The following is a 20,878-nucleotide window of genomic DNA, read 5'->3' on the forward strand; positions in this document are numbered from 1 at the left end:
TTTTAATGAAAACTGTCAGCCTGGAAATAAAAGTAACTTTTCTGCTGAATTCCGCCAGTCGATATATATTTTAGGTCGCCTCACCTGAGACGAAGTCTGAAGTGACCTATTCTAATCGCCTTTTGTCCGTCGTCCGTCGTATGGCGATAAACAATTTAGTTTTTCGACTTCTTCTCCAAAAAAACGGAACCAAAATTGTTGAAATTTTGCAGAAACCTTCCATAGCCAAAGGCCAACCAAATTTGTGAATTATATGGTCCCAGCCCCCCCCCCCCCCCAGGGGCCCGAAAGGTGGGGCCAAAAGGGGTCAAATAGGCTAAAACTTCAAAAATCTTCTGAATTCCTGAAATGTTTGAATCAAATACTCTTCATAGATTGAAAGGTCTTGCATTGATATATTTTATGTAAACAATCCTAACATTATACAGAGTTCTGAAATATTATCACCATTGTAGTGACTATTGTCCAATTGAATATTCCCGAGGTGTGATAATTTAGAAAGTTGTTAAAACAGAGATAAGATCTCTAGTTAAATGTACCAGAAACATAAATAACGTATACATGTTTCCGCTAATCTACATATGTATTTAGCCTAATTTCAGTTGTAATATTTCCTATTATATATATATAATTAAATCGTCAACATAACTGTATACTGTATATATATTTGTTAATTTCTCGTAACCCCATTTCAGGAATACATATATGTCCCCCTTTGTGCTATAACCCCACTACCAAACACTTCACTGCCGTTGTCCTCGTGACGTCACATCCGGTTATTCCCCAAATCAGCGTGAGCGGCCGATTCCCTGATTAGCAGTCGATATACAGGTAAAAATCGATCACTTCGGAGGGCTGTATCTCGGTACTGAAGCGGCTGATTTTGATGCGGTTTTCAACATTCTTGTCAGGAGATCAAACAGAATAACATATTTAAATATTATTTTCCGTTCCGTGTACACTTTAATGTTTGTTTTAAAACTTTTAAAGAGAAGTCGTTATAAACGTATTATTCATAAGTTCAATGAAGCTAATTGGACTGAAATGAATCGCTCTCTTTCGTCAGTTGACTGGTAGGCTCTTATTGACCCTAATTATAATGTTGATGATATTAATTATCTTATAATTGATAAAATCCTTAGTTTAGCTGCCTTGCATATTCCTGTCAAAGTAATTAGAATTCGTCCTAATGATAAACCATGGATGACCCAGGAAATAAGAAGAAATTTGAGGGTTAAAAATAGATTACATAAGAAAGCAAGATCTACTAATAGGAAGAATGACTGGCTCAGATTTAGGATTTCACGTAATGATGTTATTGATCTGATAAGACAGGCAAAACAAAACTATTTAAATAAATTACAAAATACCCTATCTGACAAGTCAATTCCGCCTGGTAAATGGTGGCGTATTGCCAAGTCTATTAGTAACTTCTCTAATAAGTCTTCTTCTTCACAACCTTTTAAAATTGGTGGTAATATAATTATTCATCCTATGGACAAAGCAGAGGCATTAAATAACTTCTTCTGTTCTATTTCAAATTCCACAGCTGAAGTTGATTCTGATCCTGACTTACCTCCCCTTAGTCACCTTAATTTTTCCAATATCAACATTACTGATCAAGATGTCTTAGATCAAATTAACCTAATAAAACTTAACAAGCCTGCTGGACCTGATAATGTTTCTCCTACAATAATAAAAAATCTTGCACCTTCTATACTTACACCTCTGAAATTACTTTTTCAGAGAACTATTTTAACTGGTAAGGTACCACACTCTTGGAAATCCTCAAATGTTACTGCTATTTATAAAGGTAAATGTTCTGTTGATGATCCCAGTAACTACAGACCTATTGCTATTACTTCCTGTCTAAGTAAATTATTAGAAAAAAATGTATTTAACTTTGTAACGAAACATCATATCATAAGTGAGAATCAGTCTGGATTTCAATGTAGGGATTCAACTGTCAATCAACTTATTTCTATTTATGATGTTATTTCCAAAAACTTAGATAATGGTAAAAATATTAAATTAGTCTTTTGCGATATTAGTAAGGCTTTTGATAGGGTATGGCACAAAGGACTTCTTTATAAACTTAAAAAATATGGTATTTCTGGCAATCTTTACAAATGGTTTGAGAGCTATTTATCTGACAGGAAACAACGAGTTATCTTTGAAGGCTATATGTCCAATTTTAAATCCATTTCTGCTGGTGTTCCCCAAGGCTCTGTTCTTGGTCCTTTCCTTTTTCTTCTTTTTATTAATGACATCACTCATGAAATTAATACTAATATAAAACTTTTTGCTGATGATACATCACTTTATGTTATAGTTGATGAAGATGTTATTACCCCAACTAATGATCTCAACGATGACTTAGAATCCATTTATAATTAGGCTAAACTTTGGAAAATTCATTTTAATCCACAGAAAACTGTTGCTTTATCTGTTTCAAGGAAAAAGAGATACCATCCACCACTTATCTTTAATAATCAAATAATTAATGAACATGTTTTCCACAAACATCTTGGTGTTATTTTTAATTCAAATGGAAGCTGGGGTGATCATATTAAATATATATATGATACTTCTCGTAAAAAACTAAATATCTTGCACATGCTTAAACACAAAATTGACAGGAAATCGTTGGAATCTTTATATCTCTCTTTCATCCGCCCCATCTTAGAATATGCCTCTTCTGTGTGGGATAACTGTAATATTGGAGACGAAAAACTTCTTGAATCTGTCCAAATTGATGCAATAAAAATTATTACTGGCCTCAGAAGTGGAACCTCTCATCAAATACTATATCATGAATCTGGGTTTGAAAAATTAAAAGATAGACGTAATAGACATAAACTGATTTTAATGTACAAAATAATTAATCACTTAACAGCTGACTATCTATATCACACTATTGAACCCTATATTACTAATAATGTTACTCACCGACTTCGCACTAATAGATTCTTTAATATTCCTCCATCCAGAACATGCACCTATGACCGTAGTTTCTTTCCCGATACAATGCGCCTATGGAATAATCTTGACCATTCTATTACCTCATCCCCTACTCTTAGTACTTTTAAAAAGAATTTAAATAAAACTCAAACACACTCTAATAGTAATGCTGTTAACTTCACCTCCTGTAATCCAAGAAAACTTAATATAATACGACAATATTGACAAATATAAAGACCACCTTATTGATGACCCTGCTTGTTCCTGTGGCGCTGCTTGTGAAAATGCTGATCACTATTTTTTCTTCTGTCCTCTTTTTACTGACTCCAGACACTTTATTACTAACATTGCTAATCATTTCAATTATATCTCTTCTAAACTATTAACATCTGGTGATATCCAATTACCTATTGAAGAGAATCAATTCATCCTTTCTAATGTGAATAATTATATCTCTGCCACTAACAGATTCAATTAATCCTAGCTTTTCTGTAAATTTGTTATTTAGTCATATACTTACTATAAATATACTTATTTATGAATATCATATCATCTTCTTGATGTAATTTTAATCTTATATCTTTAATCGATGAATCTGAGTAAAGCTACATTATGTGTGTATGTGTGTGAGAGAGGGGTATGTATGTGATTGTTTATATGTATATATTCACTTACATTAATCCTGTAATATTGTCTATTTATGTATGTAAATATGTATGCAATGTAACCTCCGGGACGGGAGATGACTTATATAGGCTTGCCTGTTGTCAGATCATTTCAATATTTGTTATTAATAAAATATGTTGAAATGAAATGAAAAGGTCTTGAGGTCCTTTACAAAAATGTGAATTATATGACCCTGGGGTCTTGAGTTCCCCCCTGAGGAAAGGGTCAAGTTTACTATAGTTATGTAAGGAAGGACATTTTTGAGCATAATTTGGTCATTTATGATAAGAAATAAGTCAAAAGTTATCAGAATTATCAGTATGAGATGGCCATTGAATCCTATTTGCAATATTTCCACGACTGACCTCCAGGAGCCTGAGGGGTGGGGCCAAAAGGGGTCAAATAGGCTAAAACTTCAAAAATCTTCTTCTGAAATTGCAGAAATGGTAGAATTAAATACTCTTCATAGATTGGAGGGTCTTGAGGTCCTTTACAAAAATTGTGAACTATATGACCATGGGGTCTCGCGTCCCCCCCCCCCCCTATGGGAGTGGGGTCAAGTTTACTATAGTTTATATAGGGAAAAGACATTTTGAGCATTATTTGGTCATTTGAAATAAGAAATAAGTCAAAAATTGTCAGAATTATCAGTATGAGATGACCATTGAATCCTATTAGCAATTTTTCTACGACTGACCCCCAGGGGCCTGAGGGGTGGGGCCAAAAGGGGTCAAATCGGCTAAAACTTAAAAAAGCTTCTTCTGAAATTCCAGAAATGGCAGAATCCTCTTTCATAGATTAAAAAATGAAATTTATAAAATCACTGACAATGACTGACTTCTAGTTTGGTTTTGTTAACATTGGCAAATGAAATTGGAATTTAAAGTATAAGGTTTGGTAACATAATACACTAGTTAACTTTCAAAAATAAAAACAAAAAATAAAAATACTAATAGATCTATGAAGGTTCAACTATTGGTAAATACTTTTTACAGATTTAAACCAACTTTGCAATGAGCACTCAGGTGACCGTCAAGGCCTCTTGGGCCTCTTGTTAATATTTAGACTCATCAAAGTGTATTTAAGCGTAAATCTACCCAATCATAATCCACCTATCCAGTGTTCGATACTTACGTCACATACATGTATAGAAATTGCCGTTATATTTCAACGCATAATAAGCTTAGACCAGGCAAACGGTTCACTATCGCGTAATATCATGATTTTTTTCTTCTACAAATCTTTGGTTACGATGTACTGTAAATAGTACAACAGAAACATATTTTTATATAGGCCTACATGTAATAATCTTGGTGCTCCCCTGATGGTTATTCATCGCGGTCAAAGTGCCCTTTTCGAAACACAGCATGCCCTTTTTTCCTTAGGGAAACACTATGTATATAGTTTGTGCGTATAGTATCTATTTAAATTAATTTTGTATTATAAAACACATGAACAGTTAATGTATTTATGTAACGTCAAACTCCGCCTGGAAATGCTACTAGTAATTCCGGATTTGACTTTAATACGCGTTAGATGGCCATGGTTTATTAGTAACCAGAATTTATTTCCGGCGTGATGACAGGCGACAACAAACCACAAAGTGCGTGGACTGCCGGTTGGCCGTGACGGGGAAAAAGGTATTTTCTCAAAGATATTTGAACCGATCATTACCTAATTATTTCAACTACATGTCAACTATAGAATCTCAAGTGAGCTGTAGTTTCAATTCGTACGATATGTCAATTTTACGAGATCTATAGGAACACAAGTCATGAGCACGTGACATGTACAGTACACCGACAGTCACATCTGAGCACTTCCGTGTAACAGTTGATTTAGTGTTTTTATCAGTTGTTTTGGTAAATGTGTACTTATGGATCGAGTATTAAATGACATTATAACATTCTCAGTAGAAAACTTCACATGTTTATTGCGTTGGTTCTTAAAAGTACATAATGTAGATGTCAGTCAGAAGCTGGTACTGTAACGTCATCTCTTCCGCTACAACATTGTCAACAGTAGCTAAGCCAATTTCTCATAGGACGTTGTTTTGTTAGTTTCAAATATGTCTCATCGTGTTATAGTTCTAACATTGTCGGAGTGTAACTGTATGTAAAACTTATGATGATGATAGTAATAAAAGTGACTCTTCACACAAGTGTTGATTAATTTCAGGGAAATTCGATTTGGTGGCTGAGCCAAAAGCCAAATCGATTTGCCCTCATCTTTGATAAACTTCCTGTCACTTGATTTGTTGCTCTTCAGCTCCTTGATGGTACTACTCCAAATGTGTTAGAGGTATATCACGACAAGACGGTTTTGAGCAAATTTTTCATAAATGTCCAATTGTTTAGCACAGGAGCCTGTTCCGGACTTGTTCCGGTCAGCTCTGGCTACAATGGCTAAACACAATCTCCTATAATGTACTCGGTCTGTTTTTATCTATATAGTCTATTTAAAAAAAAGGAAAAACATATATTGATGCCACCTCGTGGGGACAAATGCACTCCAACCTTTGAGTCTGACCCTTCACTTGGAAGAAAAAGAATTTAACTTGACTGACTAGTGGAGTTCTCATGTTATGGCAATAAGAATTGATGGTACAGTCGTGGGACATAAGTATTTGTCACTGATGTTTTTTTGCTATATATTCTATGTATTTTCATTTTTGTCTTTGAATTTTCTTGATCTCATTTATTGATAGATTTTCACCAAATTTGACATACTTATAGAGAATTGTCTACACTTTCAGCTCATAGTTCAAAATTTTCTGATGATTCATTTTCAAAATATAATTATTTTGGTGCACCGTTTAGTTTTTATGATGTCATTTCCTTCTGTTTTCTTAAAAAGTAGATAACAGATAATTATGCAAATGTTATGAGCTGAGAATGAAGCCAATTTTCTATAAGTAAGCCAAATTTGGTAGAATTCCATCGATAAATGAGATCAAGAAAATTCAAAGAAAAAAGGTAAAAATAGAATATACGGTAAACCTTCGGTTAGTTTGAACAAAATTAAATAAATATTGATGGACCAGTTCGAATTATCCGAAATTAAGCTTCAGGAAAAAATTGTGAGTTCGAACTATCCGAGTTGAAATCGGTAAAAATCAGTTTTGAGTACCGATGTACCTAGCATAAGCAATGTAAGGCAGAAAATCTATAGGAAAAGTATTTAGTTTCCTGAAGATAATGTTTTCAATCATTTTCTCGTAAACATTAGCATTTAATTTGTGATTTTATAATTAATTGCGTAGCAGAAGCCGCATGCATATATGTGCACGTGGACAAGGCCACACACAGCACTATTCACGATCGCGGCCTAGAATTTACAAAGACTTCCGTTAACTGAGATTGAAACTTTATTTAAACCACAGAAAATCTAGTTAGACCTTGTAATATTTCGAAAATATTTGTTTACATTCAGTTCGTAAAAGTAGGTCACAATCGCACTGTGACTGTCAGATTGTCCAAAACCCGATTGCATATTGTCTGCTTCTAAAATTCTAGTTTTAACCTGATGAAAAGCTACGTATTCATTGTTTAAGTACCCAATACGTGGGTTGTTTTGGCTGGAGCTGAATATGTAATCGCACCCACTTGCTGTGACCCAGCGGCTGGCTTTTGATGCTCGCTGTGACACCTCGTAACTGGCCTGTCCAAGCCAGCGTGTGGCACATGTTTACAGAAAATTAACACCTTGATCGGCTGACTAAAGATAGACTGAATGCATATTTTAATGTCGACTTAAACTGATATCTGTATCTAGATTGGACTTAACAAACATTGGCGATTTCTTCCACGTGTTTCCATCAGGTACAGCGAATTTTAATATACATTGTCGGGGCCTAAGATTAAACATTTGGCCTTGCTGTGTGTACGATATATCAGCATAAATAATTTTTATTCATGACTTAAAATGTTCATTACTTATCTGTCTAATGGTCATTAAAATGATCATTTATACAATCTATATTTCAAACATCAAAACTGTTGCAATATGCAAAATATATCACCATATTTTGGGACCCCATTGCGCCGATTTGCCGACAAAAAACTTACTTTTACCTTCATAATTTGACGTGTTCGAACTATCCGAAATAGGATTTATTATAAAAAGTCAGTTTTCAAACTATCACTAGCTAAAAAATTATTGGTTTTCTGGAAAAAATTGCGTGTTCGAACTATCCGGCGGTTCGAATTAACCGGAGGTTAATCGTATAGGGAAAAAACAACAGTGACAAATTCTTATGTCCCATGACTGTACATGTAGATCTACCCTTTATGGGGCAGGTATTCCTTCTGAGAAGAAGGCAAATAAAAAATAAAATAATTGACCTCTGTATAAAGGACCTTTACGAACACCTGACATTTTGTCTATATCCATTTGGTTTCCTTTATGAACAGGTTTGATTGTGCATGTTAGAGGCTAATGTTTGGATTGGTATATCTCTGGTAAGATGATGAAACACTGCCTTTTGCTGCCTGCTACATAGTTAATTTTGTTTTGTTGAAGGTGCAGGATATGGTTTAATTCTGGATGCTGAAGCCAGGAACTGTTACTGTTAAGAAACACCCATGTATTTCACAAACGACGTTGCTTTAATTTTGTCGGTAAGATTTTTTACAAATAATGTAAAATTTCAAATTTGTTTCATAACACAAAGTCCTTTCTCTTTGATGTGTGGTGATGATGATATGTGATATGTGCTTTACTGCCGTTCTATCATAAGATTGCACGATTGTGTAACAGTACTAGTGTATCGACTCATTCATCGCTACATGTTACATGTGAAGTGTTTATGTAACAGGCATTGTGATTGGCTGAGTTGATTTAAAAATAGAAGAGAAAAATGTGTGTGCACAATAAAGCTGTTTAGCCTGCCATTCGTTTTGACTTATTCAAATTGCTTTTTGTCCGTGGTCCGTCCGTCCGTCCGTCCGTCCGTCCTTCCGTCCGTCCGTTAACAATTCTTGTTATCGCTATTTCTCAGAAAGTACTGAAGGGATCTGTCTCAAAATTCATATGAAGGTTCCCCTAGGGCCCTAGTTGTGCATATTGCATTTTGGGACGGATCAGTCAACAAGATGGCCACCAGGCAGCCATCTTGGAATTTGATAGTTAAAGTTTGTTATCACTATTTCTCAGAAAGTACTGAAGGGATCTGTCTCAAATTTCATATGTAGATTCTCCAAGGGACCTAGTTGTGCATATTGCCTTTTGGGACCGATCGGTCAACAAGATTGCCGCCAGGCAGCCATCTTGGATTTTGATAGTTAAAGTTTGTTATCGCTATTTCTCAGAAAGTACTGAAGGGATCTGTCTCAAATTTCATATGTAGGTTCCCCTAGGGACCTAGTTGTGCATATTGCGTTTTGGGACCGATCGATGAACAAGATGGCCGCCAGGCAGCCATATTTGATATCTAAAGTTTGTTATCGCTATTTCTCAGAAAGTACTGAAGGGATCATTCTCAAATTTCATATATAGGTTCTCCTAGGGACCTAGTCGTGCATATTGTGTTTTGGGACCGATCGATGAACAAGATGGCCGCCAGGCAGCCATCATTGATTTTGATAGCTAAAGTTTGTTATCGCTATTTCTCAGAAAGTACTTGAGGGATCTGTCTCAAATTTCATATATAGGTTCCCCTAGGGACCTAGTTGTGCATGTTGTGTTTTGGGACCGACAAGTCAACAAGATGGCTGCCAGGCAGCCATCTTGGATTTTGATATTTAAAGTTTGTTATCGCTATTTCTCAGAAAGTATTGAATGGATCATTCTCAAATTTCACATGTAGGTTCCCCTAGGGCCCTAGATGTGCATATTGCGATTTGGGACCGAACATCAACAAGATGACCGCCAAGGAACCATCTTGGATTTTGATAGTTGAAGTTTGTTACTTCTATTTCTCAGAAAGTACTGAAGCGATCTGTCTCAAATTTTATGTGTAGTATATGTTTGAAAAAGTTTAAAAAGTAGAGAAAAGATCCATCTTTCCATTGTCAGACATAGATCATTCTTTGGTGGGCGCCAAGATCCCTCTGGGATCTCTTGTTATGGTAAACAGAACACTTTATTTCCAGTGAAATACGTAATATAGTCTGATATTCAACGAATTTAACAACTTCTTCACTGACCTTTGTTGGTGTCTTGATAGGCCGAACACGTGGAAGCAGAGAACCATGCTGTTCCTCGTACATTTACAAACGCCGACCGCTTTAGATATATATTTCCATATGACACCCTATTATTGTATATTTTCACTACCCTTTCGCGTACTTTTAGATTGGTTCGTGGCTTTGACACATTGACATATGATCGGTTGAGGACTGCTTGTAATTTTGGCGCAATTTTAGCGAGAGATTAAAATAGTAACATACACATGTGCAAACACACATGTACCGGTAACTTATAATATGCATGCGTTGACAGCTTGGCGATTGACGATTTTTGGTACTTCCACACTTTATTATTCAGTATAAAGTTCAAATTAAGAGTTAAATTAACATTTTAGATATACCTTACCATAATTATGAAACTGAACAGTTATGTTTTAGCAGATACTTTCTTCTTGACCTTCATATTTATTCATTACCAGTATTATTATATTTAAATCAATATCATGTATTCTTCTACAGCTAGTATAACCTGATTGTGTGTTATCTCTTTCTATGTTTGATTTTTTCCCCAATCATATTATTTATATATTTACAACAGCTATTTCAGGAAACTCGGTCCGTCAAGTTCGTCACATGTACTAGGTGTACCACGGAAAAAACACCCAGGATCAAAACAGTCATGCATATTTTTACAGCGCGAATTCTATATATCAGTGTTATTTATTTGTACGGCGTAATACTTTTATTTTACAAATGTTAATTTTTCATATGTTTATCTATTTGAACATTTGAAATTGTTTCGACGTACTTACAACGTCCCTAAATGCACAAATAGGGGCCATTTTAAACTGGGGTGTTTTCCCGCCGATGTACAATTAGGTTGTGTAACGTTTATTTATATATGTACACTCAGCCAATCACAATGCGTGTTACATAGACGCTTCACCTGTAACATGTAGCGATGTAATCTACTACAGTGAGTCGATACACTAGTACTGTAACACAATCGTGCAGTCTTATGATAGAACGGCAGTAACAGCACTTGATACAAATCAAATGAAATCAACCTTATTAGCTCACCTGGTCCGAAGGACCAAGGTGAGCTTATGCTATACCGTGGGGACCGTCGTCTGTCCTTCTGTCAACAATCGACTTCTTCTCCATAACCGCTGGTCTGATTTCAACAAAATTTGACTGGTAGCATCCTTATGGGCTACTAACTGAAAATTGTACAAATGACGGGGCTGAACCCCCCAGCGGCCTGAGGGGCGGGGCCAAAAGGGGTCAATTTGGCTATTTCCATATAAACGACTTCTTCTCTGAAACTAAGCATGGGATAACACCCATAATGCAATGGTAGCATCCTTATAGACTGAGGATTCAAAATTGTACAAATGATAAGGCTGACCCCCAGGGGCCTGAGGGGTGGGGCCAAAAGGGGTCAATTTGGCTATTTTCATATAAACGACTTCTCTGAAACTAAGCATGGGATAGCAATAATAATGCAATTGTTGCATCATTATAAGGTGGGGATTCAAAATTGTGCAAATGATAGGGCTGACCCCCCCGGGGGCCTGAGGGGCAGGGTCAAAATGTCTTCATCTCTGCAACTAAGCATGGGATAGCATCAATAATGCAATAGTAGCATTCTTATAGGGTGGGGATTCAAAGTTGTGCAAATGATAGGGCTGACCTCCTGGGGGCCTGAGGGGCGGGGTCAAAAGAGGTCAATTTGACTATTTCTATATTAACGACTTCTTTGCAACTAAACACGGTATTGCGCTCATAATGCAATGGTAGCATTCTTATAGGGTGGGGATTCAAAACTGTTCAAATGATGGGACTGACCAGGGGGTTGAGGAGCAAGGTGGAAAGGGATCAATTTGGCTGTTACCATATAAACAACTTCTTCTCTGCAAGTTAGCATGGGAGAGCACTCATAATGCAATAGTAGCTTCCTTATAGGGGGGGATTCAAAATTGTATAAATGATGGGATAGACCCTCCCAGAGGTTGAGGTCGGGGTCAAAAGGGATTAATTTGGCTGTTATCATATAAACGACTTCTTCTCTGCAACCAAGCATGGAAGAGCACTCATAATGCAATGGTAGCATCCTTTTAGGGTGGGAATTTGAAATTGTACAAATGATAGGGCTGACCCCCGGGGCCTTAGATGTGGGGCCAAAAATGTCAATTAGGCTACTATTTTCATATAAATTACTTCCTCTCTGAACCTATGTATTGGATAGCATATTTGTATGGTATCTATAGCATCATTATAATTATGGTTGTGATTTAAAATTAACAAATTGAGTCAGTTTTGCTAATTTTTAGCTTACCTCTCCCGAATCGCTACTAGTCATAGAGTTTTGCATGGATTATAACCAAATTTGGCCACAAACATCTTTGGAGAAGGGGAACAGAACTTGTATAAATTTTGGCTCTGACCCCCAGGGGGCAGGAGAGACGGGGCTCAATAGGGAAAAAAGAGGGAAATCCTATAAATCGCTATTTGTCCTAGAGTTCTGCATGGATTGTAACCAAAATTGGCTACAAATATCCTTGGGGGAAGGGGAACAGAACTTGTATAAATTTTGGCTCTGACTCCCAGGGCCAGGAGAGGCAGGGGTCTAATAAAGAAAATAAGAGGTAAATCCTATTAATCGCTACTTGTTGTAGAGTTCTGCATGGATTGTAACCAAATTTGGCCACAAATATCCATGGAAAAAGGGGAACAGAACTTGTATGAATTTTGGCTCTGACCCGCTGGGGGCAGGAGGGTCGGGGCCCAAAAGGGGGAATAGAGGTAAATCCTATAAATCGCTACTTGTCCTAGAGTTCTCACATGGATTGTAACCAAATTTGGCCACAAACATCCATGGGAAAAGGGGAACAGAACTTGTATGAATTTTGGCTCTGACCCGCTGGGGGCAGGAGGGTCGGGGCCCAATAGGGGAAATAGAGGTAAATCCTATAAATCGCTACTTGTCCTAGAGTTCTCACATGGATTGTAACCAAATTTGGCCACAAACATCCATGGGAAAAGGGGAACAGAACTTGTATAAATTTTGGCTCTGACCCCACGGGGGCAGGAGAGACGGGGCTCAATAGGGGAATTTGAGCTAAGTCCTATAAATCGCTACTTGTCCTAGAGTTCTGCATGGATTGTAACCAAAATTGGCCACAAATATCCTTGGGGGAAGGGGAATAGAACTTTTATAAATTTTAGCTCTGACCAACAGGGGCCAGGAGGGGCGGGGTCCAATAAAGAAAATAAGAAGTAAATCCTATAAATCGCTACTTGTCGTAGAGTTCTGCATGGATTGTAACCAAATTTGGTCACAAACATCCATGGGGGAAGGGAAATAGAGCTTGTATAAATTTTGGCTCTGACCCCCCCGGGGGCAGGAGAGGTGGGGTCCAATAAGGGAAAATAGCGATAAATCCTATAAATCGCTATTGTAGAGTTCTGCATGAATTGTAACCAAATTTGGCCACAAACATCCTTGGGAGAAGGGGAATACAACTTTTATAAATTTTGACTCCGACTCCCCAGGGGCAGGAGGGGTGGGACCCAATAAGGGAAATAGAGGTACACCCTATAAATCACTGTTTGTCCTATAGAGTTCTGCATGGATTGTAACCAAATTTGGCCACAAACATCCATGGGAAAAGGGGAACAGAACTTGTATAAATTTTGGCTCTGACCCCATGGGGGCAGGACGGACGGGGTCAATAGGAGAATTAGAGGTAAATATTCAAATAACTTCAGAAAAGAAACAATGAACCTGTATTCAGAACATTATTTGGCATTACAAACCAGGTGAGCGATACAGGCCCTCTGGGCCTCTTGTTCTAATTGTAAGAGTTTTTGTGAGAATTACAAAAAAAAACAGGTGAGAGATACAGGCCCTCTGAGCCTCTTGTTAATTGAACACCTTGTAAGGTTTTAACACATTTATTTGACAAAGACACAAATGATCCTGACATGGTCCCGAGAAAGTGTTGTTATTTTTCGGGTTGATCCAAAATCCAAGATGGCCGCCACAGCCGCCATCTTGAAAACACATTTTGAACTTCTTCTCAAGTTCTACTCGTGCGATATGGCTGAAACTTGCATGAAATGGTCCTGACATGGTCACGACAAAGTGTTGTTATTTTTCGGGTCGATCTGAAATCCAAGATGGCCCCCACCTTGAAAACACATTTTGAACTTCTTCTCGAGTTCTACAAGTGTGATTTGGCTGAAACTGGCATGAAATGATCATGACATGGTCCCGACAAAGTGTTGCTATTTTTCGGGTTGATCCAAAATCCAAGATGGCCACCACAACCGCCATTTTGAAAACATATTTTGAACTTCTTCTCAAGTTCTACAGATGCAATTTGGCTGAAACTTGCATGAAATTACCCTGACATGATCCCGACAAAGTGTTGTTACATCTCTGGGTGATCACAAATCGAAGATGGCTACCATAACACTAAGCTTACATCTAATTAATTTCCTATATGATTATTGCCAAGGTAGTCAGATGACCGTTAAGGCCCTTTTGCCTCATGTTCTTAAGTTCTTCGGGATATGACAAAAAAAAAAAAAATTGGTCGCAAACTACATGTAAATCAACATAGCAGATTCTCACAAAAGTTTGCATACAAATTTTTTCATAACCTAATTAAATTAAAGAATAGTGACATCAAAGCTCATAATTAATTTTTTGGACTATTGGTACTTGATGAAATTTATTTTCCAAATCTAAATGCACCGTCAATGTCGCTCTATTGTGAAGTCACAATAATGTCTGGTTTTCGTGTCATTCTCAGATTTTTTCTTCGTAGAGGCTAGTGTTTCCTGTTTTGACTATTCAAACAAAGGGATTTATATTTCAAAAAGTGTTGACATGTCAATAGAAAAATTCATGTAGATTTTATAGTGAGATAAAGGTAAACAATATAATTTACATTTTGAAATTGATATGAATTAATCACTAGATGGTTATCTAACTATATGTTGTTCTACTTTCAGGTCCTGGTTTTCCAATACCAATTTTCTAATGTGTATAACAAGCCAGAGGAGGATCAGTGCAGCATCATACTGGATGGAGAGGACAAATATCATAAGAGATTGTGAGTAACTAGAAGAGAATACTTGAACTATTTTGAATACAGTATGAAAGAAGATAGGTGTCGGCTGCTGAATACACCGCATATATATGTTATACATCAACATATTAGTTTATACGATAGCATTATTATAATATGTACATAATGATCATCTATCTATTTTCAAATATTGCTAAGCCCTGTTGAATTTTTAGCTCACCTGGCCCGAAGGGCCGGTGAGGTTATGTTATGGCTGCGTCCGCCGTCCGTCATCCGTCCGTCCGTCGGTCCGCCCGTCCGTCCGTCAACATTTAATTTAAATCACTACTAGTCATAGACTTCCGCATGGATTGTAACCAAATTTGGCCTCAAACATCCTTGGGGGAAGGGGAACAGAGCTTGTATAAATTTTGGCTCTGACCCCCCGGGGGCAGGAGGGGCGGGGCCCAATAGGGGAAATAGAGGTAAATCCTATAAATCACTACTTGTCCTAGAGTTCTGCATGGATTGTAACCAAATTTGGCCACAAACATCCTTGGGGGAAGGGGAACAGAACTTGTATAAATTTTGGCTCTGACCCGCCGGGGGCAGGAGAGGCGGGGCCCAATAGGGAAATAAGAGGTTAATTTAAAATTCTTTCAGAAAAGAAACAATGAACCTGTATTCAGAACATTACTTGGCATTACAAACCAGGTGAGCGATACAGGCCCTCTGGGCCTCTTGTTTTTATAATGACCAGTTATCAGAATCAACCTCATGAGTTGTTTCCTTTGACTATGACATTTTGTTAATTTTGCAGAATTAATCAGATCCATTAATATTATGAAAAGTGGTGTCATTTATTGGAAGTTCAACCTATAAATTGTAGTTATGAGATTGCAGAATAGTCTATTGGTCTTCTTTGGGAAAAAGCTTTCCTTCTGAAATGAATATTTTAAGCCATATAATTCAAGCTTGATTATACAGTACTAACCAATTTACCACTTAAAGTATCGTTATTATTATGTCATAAATAGCAAAATGTTAATTGAAAAATGACTCCAAATTATATTCTAAGATGTAACTGTTAGAACTTGTTCAGTACAAAAACAAGAAATGGCTCATAAATTCAGATATATTTTGTTCATGACACACTGTTTCTGAAATTGTTGTTGCCTTTGTTTAATATGGTTTACTTGGTTTTATGTCCGATAGACAGCCAGAGTCATTTAAGACTTACCAAATTTAGTTGGAGCTGGAGTACTTAAAAACTGCTGACCAGCGGTCAGTACCTGGCAACTGCCCCACATGGGACTCTCAACCCAGAGGTGAAGGAAATCTTGATCACTCGGCCATCGTCTGTCAAAAATAATGTACTCTTATGAACACCATTAACACAACAATCAACCTCATTCTAGCACAAATGCTTTAACCATATGGGGAACCGGATGCAGTTACACAGATCCAACATGGCGGCAATACATGCTAGTAAATCATACTCATTACTACCTGTTCATAGAATAAATTTTTCAAGGATACCAGTTGTAGATTGTTTCTTGTAACAAAATTAGCAAGATTTGCAGCGAAAGTCATATACAACCCCCTGCACTAATACAAAATATTATATGATTTCCAAGTATACAATACAGTGTAATGAAATATATATCTAGACAATTTCCACTTGTGAATTTGATTATATGTATCTTTTTACAGTCTCTACGTAAGTACCTCTGATAGCCGAAAACTGCTGAGATGTACCTACTGCTCAGCGAAAACAAGGGAATCAACTCAGATTTATCTAGATGCCAGGGAGGACCAGTGTGTGAAGAACAATGAAAACATTCCACTAAAGTTTGATCTGGTGCCCAGGTGTAGGCACATGGACCCTATTAGTAAGTTGAAATATTCCATATAACGGTATAACAAAATTATCATATGACTGACCCGTTCAGCTATACCTTCAAATATCATTAGACATACGTGTAATGATAATGGCGTCGTAATCAAATATGACATATCACACGATTGTCTTGTTAGATGGAAACATAAAATCTGAGCCTGATTTTGCCATTCTTTTATAGAAACAAAATTAAAAGTATCGTCTATATTTCCAGAAATACTAGTTATGTGATAAATAGAATCTTACACTAAAAGCTCGTCCAATATCAAATTGTTTAAATTATTTAATAAACTTGTATTACTTATCCACTATGTAATCCACAATGTAAGATCCTCTTTATACAACTCTGGTACTAAGTAGGTATAAGTAAAATTATGGAATGGGCAATGAGATTTCTGTCAGCAAGGATACAGAAAACCTAGCTGCATTGTGAAAAAAATAAAGATATTTCTATAAAACTGTCTTTAGTAGATGGAAATGTCACATGCAGAATATATTAAGAAGAAACAAGAAAGTTTTCCCTTGATTTATATACTAGTTATGTGATGAAAAGATTGCACTCATGGCTATGTCATGACTATTAAGTTAATAAACTACATGGTCGCCATATAAAATAATTCTAATTAGGAGAATGATATCAAATGCAAGTTGAAATGATTTTCTTTCACTTTATTATTCAGCTTGCATCATCCCAAATCCAATTGAGAATGGAGAATGGGTATGTCCGTGTAGCGGTTTAGATAACATCCCAAGTGGAGAGGTTTTGGTGTATACCAACTGTACCCAGCAGTGTAAGCCTGGCTACATACTTGTTGGGGAGTCCTTTGGACATTGTGGGGAAAGATGGCCGATTGACAAAAGGTTCCCTACAGAGTTTCGATTTGGAAATGCTAGATGTGCGAAAAGTAAGTTTAACTAGAAAAGTAAAAAGATGCGAACATATATTTGTAGTCATACTTGTGCGCTTTTTGTACCAGAAAATTTGCACTAAGATAATTGTATTCACTTTGAAAAGATTTAATGATTGTGTGATTTCATGGTTGTACTTTAACTTGTTAAAGAACATTTTGTGCTTCAATTTGATTTTGACAGAATTACCTATAGTATGTATCGTGTAGTTATTATGTAAATTAAATGGCACAATATTGATTTAGTTGTGAAAGCTAACTTTCAAATTTCCAGTGTTGTATGTATCATTATGACATCTTTATTGAAGTTAATACGATACTGATCATTCTAGCAGTATAATAATGATACAGTGGACCTGGGATAATCCTGACGCCGATTGTTCGGACAACTCACAATCCGGACAGAAATGTTATTTATACTCGCTAGTTCGGAAATTCGGATTCTGAATCCAGAACTCCATTTTGGGAACGGAATGTAATTCTCATTTCTAAATTCCTGCAATAATCTGGACAATTTTCTGTCGCCAGGTGCCGAGAAAATTATTTTCTGAGGTTCGGGTACAATAAAGTGAGATAATATTCACAAAATTAAAACGTATTTTAAATGTATGTGAATCTATTCAAATTCATCGTCTATGGTATATGATGTAAAGGCTACGGCACATGTCATATACACGTGTGTGACATTGTGCACGAAAGTTATACATGAACGTGCACATGGTTGTTACACACGTCTGTAAGTCAGAAAGCAAAAGACTTATGGAAATGGTCAATAAAAACAAACAATATACAAAATAACAATTATATTCGTCCATAAAATGGTTCACAACTATTTATTATCATAGTTTTCTTATGCCAAGGATGTAGATATAGATCCTTTGTTAGGCATTTTGAAACATAATTTGCCGTACATCAGATCAAGAGAGGGATATGTAGCTATATGCATACATCAAACACAATTAATGATGGCATTTGGTTTTGTCTTTAAAAAAGAAATACGTTTATTTCATATTCTTAATGTACTATGAAAAAAATAGCTATAAAACATAATAAACAAAGTATTTATTATAGTACACGTATATTACATAGAAATCTATCATCGATTACATGATCAAGGGGAGTAACTCGTACATGACAATTTAATTGACTAAGAACACGGAATTTGGCAGTTTGGAAAATTCGTAATCAGGACAGTTTAGGCTGGGAACGAAGGTGTCTGGATTATCGAGGGTCCACTGTATTTGATCATAGCACTATAGTAATGATATTAATTTGAAACAAATTTTGATTTTAGATTTCCTAGCTAAAGTTAAAAAGAATGATGTAATTAATTGTAATTCTACATTTTTGTTTACCAGGAGAGAGCGCTGATCAGCAAATCAATCATATATTGATTGTTGTTGTTGCATGTGTCAGTAAGTCAAATTTACTTTTTTCACTTTTATAAGATATTCTGAATGAAGAAAATACACTCAAATACCATGTTCAATAAATCTTAATTGACTTTGAGATAAAGAGATGTGACTGACAAATACAGTTACTGTAAAACCATGAGATAATGAGATGTGCAGGGGTTTCATTATCAGGCGGTACACGGTACTTTTTGCTGGTTAAACCTAGCTGTCGTACTGTCTGATTTGGCTAAATTACATTAGATAGCATACAGATGATACAGAAAAGTATCCCCTGAAATTCAATGCAATTGTACCGCCTCTTTTGAAAGATAATGAAACCCCTGGATGTGACTGACAAATACAGTTACTGTAAAACCATGAGATAATGAGGTTTGACTGACAAATACAGTTACTGTAAAACCATGAGATAATGAGATGTGACTGACAAAATGAGATATGACTGACAAATACAGTTGCTGTAAAACCATGAGATAATGAGATGTGACTGACAAATACAGTTGCTGTAAAACCATGAGATAATGAGATGTGACTGACAAATACAGTTACTGTAAAACCATGAGATAATGAGATGTAACTGACAAATACGATTACTGTAAAACCATGAGATAATGAGATGTGACTGACAAAATGAGATATGACTGACAAATACAGTTGCTGTAAAACCATGAGATAATGAGATGTGACAGACAAATACATTTACTGTAAAACCATGAGATAATGAGGTGTGACTGACAAATACAGTTACTGTAAAACCATGAGATAATGAAATGTGACTGACAAATACAGTTACTGTAAAACCATGATATAATGTGATGTGACTGACAAATACATTTACTGTAAAACCATGAGATAATGAGATGTGACTGACAAATACAGTTACTGTAAAACCATGAGATAATGAGATGTGACTGACAAATACAATTACTGTAAAACCATGAGATAATGAGATGTGACTGACAAATACAGTTACTGTAAAACCATGAGATAATGAGGTGTGACTGAAAAATACAGTTACTGTAAAACCATGATATAATGAGGTTTGACTGACAAAAACAGTTACTGTAAAACCATGAGATAATGAGATGTGACTGACAAATACAGTTACTGTAAAACCATGAGATAATGAGATGTGACTGACAAATACAGTTACTGTAAAACCATGATATAATGAGGTTTGACTGACAAAAACAGTTACTGTAAAACCATGAGATAATGAGATGTGACTGACGAATACAGTTACTGTAAAACCTTGATATAGTGAGATGTGACTGACAAATACAGTTACTGTAAAACCATGATATAGTGAGATGTGACTGACAAATACAGTTACTGTAAAACCATGAGATAATGTGATGTGACTGACAAATACAGTTACTGTAAAACCATGAGATAATGAAATGTGACTGACAAATACAGTTACTGTAAAACCATGATATAATGAGGTTTGACTGACAAATACAGTTACTGTAAAACCATGAGATAATGAGATGTGACTGACAAATACAGTTACTGTAAAACCATGAGATAATGAGGTGTGACTGACAAATACATTTACTGTAAAACCATGAGATAATGAGATGTGACTGACAAATACAGTTACTGTAAAACCATGAGATAATGAGGTGTGACTGACAAATACATTTACTGTAAAACCATGAGATAATGAGATGTGACTGACAAATACAGTTACTGTAAAACCATGAGATAATGAGGTGTGACTGACAAATACAGTTACTGTAAAACCATGATATAATGAGATGTGACTGACAAATACAGTTACTGTAAAACCATGATATAATGAGGTGTGACTGACAAATATACA

At 36.1% G+C, this 20,878-nt stretch overlaps 1 protein-coding gene across 2 annotated transcripts in view; it reads left to right on the forward strand.

The window, feature by feature from the left end:
- The first annotated feature begins 5,148 nt into the window (after positions 1-5,148).
- The window catches only part of LOC138327990 (uncharacterized), a 44,764-nt gene continuing 29,034 nt past the window's right edge, over positions 5,149-20,878 (forward strand). For both annotated transcript variants that reach the window (XM_069274534.1, XM_069274535.1), the window contains exons 1-6: positions 5,149-5,267; positions 8,149-8,246; positions 14,778-14,878; positions 16,547-16,725; positions 17,414-17,638; positions 19,000-19,056. In XM_069274534.1, the coding sequence (XP_069130635.1) occupies positions 8,211-8,246; positions 14,778-14,878; positions 16,547-16,725; positions 17,414-17,638; positions 19,000-19,056 (598 nt within the window). In that variant the 5' untranslated portion in view covers positions 5,149-5,267; positions 8,149-8,210. The remainder of the gene's footprint in view (positions 5,268-8,148; positions 8,247-14,777; positions 14,879-16,546; positions 16,726-17,413; positions 17,639-18,999; positions 19,057-20,878) is intronic.

Source organism: Argopecten irradians, chromosome 7 (genome assembly GCF_041381155.1).
Source record: "Argopecten irradians isolate NY chromosome 7, Ai_NY, whole genome shotgun sequence".
Taxonomy (NCBI): domain Eukaryota; kingdom Metazoa; phylum Mollusca; class Bivalvia; order Pectinida; family Pectinidae; genus Argopecten; species Argopecten irradians.